The 3,005-nt window shown below is 37.1% G+C and overlaps 1 protein-coding gene across 1 annotated transcript; it reads left to right on the top strand.

Moving 5' to 3' along the window:
* Positions 1–513: 513 nt before the first annotated feature.
* LOC119637911 (P protein-like) lies at positions 514–2,733 on the top strand. Its single transcript, XM_038034354.1, has one exon. It carries the CDS (start codon positions 514–516, stop codon positions 2,731–2,733), a length of 2,220 nt encoding a protein of 739 aa, XP_037890282.1.
* Positions 2,734–3,005: the final 272 nt, after the last annotated feature.

Here is a 3,005-nt window from a genome sequence, read left to right as displayed (position 1 = left end):
CATAGAGTGATCAAAAAACGATATTGGTTAGGCCTATAGCTGGCAACGTTGTTAAAGTCAAGCGATTATCCATTATCGCAGTTTGAAAATAATTTGTAGGCATATATATCGGTAAACGCCATAAAAATAGGAAAGAATTTTTGGGGTTTTTTAAGACTTTGAAGAGATCTTTTTTAAGACTATGAAGAAAGCTTTTCAGTCTTTTCAATATAAATCGCCGTTAAATAATGCCGGCCAAGTTTCTGCTGCGTTCGCGCATAAAATTTAAGTTGCAAAAGAAAGGCAACGTTTACCAGATTTATCCCCATTAATATAGGAATACAGCTAAATATATTGTCATTTCTTTTCAATTGAAGTTTTTCAAAATTGTCAGGGAAACTGAAGTAAGTAAGAACCAAAATCTAAATTTCCAATAACTTAATGAAGTCACATTTCTAAATTCTAAACTGTCATCAAAACTACTTTTAAATTTTTACATATTTTTAATAATTATACAAAAATTTCCGTTTCGTTATGCTAAAGATTATTAAAAGAAATACTAAACAGGGACAGGGAGATGAGGGTAAAAGCACTACTAGCCTAGACGACCCAGAGGATGAATTGGAAGACTTGGGAGGAACCTTGCCTTTAGCTTCAGAACACAGATCAATTAGTCGTTCGGTCTCGTTTGGTGAATCGGTTTTGCGGCGCCAGAAAAAAGCCGCTGTAATTCGTCATCTTCTATTTATTTTTGCATTATTTGTGATTTGGTGCGTATACTCTATATGTCTAATAACTAATCGTGAGAATATCCAAAATAGTCGAATGTTAACTATAGCACTGAATGAAGTTCAAAATTACCGGCTGGGTGTCACACGCGTACGCAAAATTATTGGTATAAATTTACTTGGGCCATTTCAGCCTGAACAAGATTTATCAACGCTGCCATCAAAGAATGACCCTCATCTATGGATGCAAGTAATGTTAAAAGTTACTGGAAAGGTTACTAAAATTTCCGATCCATGGGGTGTTGTTATCAGAAATCCAGGCAAACTGGAATATGTGAAATCTACTTATCAAGAGAAAGACATTCATTTAACGGAAGATCTGTCAACGCTATTACAAAGTGTGGATGAAGATCACGGAGTCTTTCTAAACATGCAAACGAATATTGACAAACATTTGGCTTTTAAAATGTGGATCGATGAATCACCTGTTGATCAGAAATTGGGCATAGTTTTTGGCGGAGTGGTACTAATTTTTCTTTATATCATGATTATATGGGAATGCGTGAATCGAACGTTTGCCTCAATGATAGCATCGACCCTGGCTATTGGAGTGTTAGCGGGCATGGATTCTAGGCCAGCGATGGATGAAATTATAAAATGGATCGATTTAGAGACGTTGATGCTGCTCTTTGGCATGATGGTTTTAGTCGCTATTCTTTCAGAATCCGGTGTGTTTGACTATTTGGCTGTGTTCGCTTACCAGATTGCCAAAGGTAATCTATGGATTTTAATTTATGTTTTGTGCCTCTTCACATCAGTGCTCTCGGCTTTTCTTGATAACGTTACTATGATGCTGCTTGTTACTCCAGTGACTATACGTTTATGTGAAGTAACTAATTTAAATCCCGTACCAGTATTGATGGCCATGATAGTCTATTCCAATATTGGTGCTGCCCTTACACCCGTTGGTGATCCGCCTAATATTATTATTATGACCAATCATTATATAATTCATGATGGTGCGGCTAATTTTGGGACTTTTATTCTTCATATGTTGCCGGGTGTTATAGTTGGGATGCTCACCACATTTGGCCACTTGCGCTTGAGATATCGCACTATCAAGGATTTCATGAATAAAGAATCGGCCGATATAGAAGCTATACGTCATCAAATACTAGTATGGGAAAGAGCGGTTCAACATGTTTCGCCAACCACCATGGATGAAGAAATAGTGCAAAACACCTTATTAAGAAAAGTCGAAGCTTTAAAAGCAAAACTCGAAGAAATGCAAGCAAGTAATCCAACCCACGTTGCCACCTATGAAGAAACACTAGCTCAAATGAAAGCTAGCTATCCTATACGTAATAAGGTTTTACTTATTAAGGCAACAGTAGCTTTCACGTTTGTGCTGTGCTTATTCTTCTTGCACACGATACCAGGCATAAAACATCTCTCGCTTGGCTGGAGTGCTTTGCTAGCCGCTTTGCTTTTATTGATTATAGCCGACGATCAGGATATGGACTCAGTTCTAAGCCGTGTAGAATGGTCTACTTTACTGTTTTTTGCTTGTCTGTTTATTATGATGGAAGCCCTCACAAAACTGGGTCTAATCGGCGCCATCGGCCAAAGTGTGGTGAACATAATTTTATATGTCCATCCCCAGTATCGTTTATTGCTAGCCATACTAATAGTACTCTGGGTAACTGGCATTGCTTCAGCCTTCCTGGACAATATACCAGTCACCACAATGATGGTTCGTATTGTCATAAATTTATCTCAGAATGAAGAACTTGGATTGCCTTTAACCCCTTTAGTGTGGGCTTTGGCGTTTGGTGCTTGTTTTGGTGGTAACGGCACTTTAATTGGCGCTTCTGCCAATGTGGTAGCTTCAGGTGTATCTGAACAGCATGGATATCGCTTTTCATTTGTGCAATTTTTCATATTCGCTTTTCCCATAACCATCAATACCTTAGTTGTGGCCACTATATACTTGTTGATATCTCATTGTGCGTTTACATGGCATTGACGGATATCTTCAATAATACATCAAGAGAACTATGGGAAAAAAAATTGAACCACATATTCAGTCACGTTGCAAAATAATTGTTCGATCGTGAAATGCGTGCTTTTTTTTTTTAAATGTGGCTCAACTTTTTTTTCTTATTTTTTGCATTCAATTATCTGCTTTAAATTAATGTGTTATCCTTCGTTCTTCTACAATTTATATATAATTCTCATTTATTTAAGTTTCTCTGTACATTATAAAACATAACGAAAGCGATGCACTATTGTGTGTGA

The sequence above is a fragment of the Glossina fuscipes genome, unplaced genomic scaffold (assembly GCF_014805625.2).
Source record: "Glossina fuscipes isolate IAEA_lab_2018 unplaced genomic scaffold, Yale_Gfus_2 61, whole genome shotgun sequence".
NCBI classification, from domain to species: domain Eukaryota; kingdom Metazoa; phylum Arthropoda; class Insecta; order Diptera; family Glossinidae; genus Glossina; species Glossina fuscipes.
The sequence above is the reverse complement of the archived record's forward strand: the minus strand, read 5'-3'. Positions and strand labels throughout refer to the sequence as shown.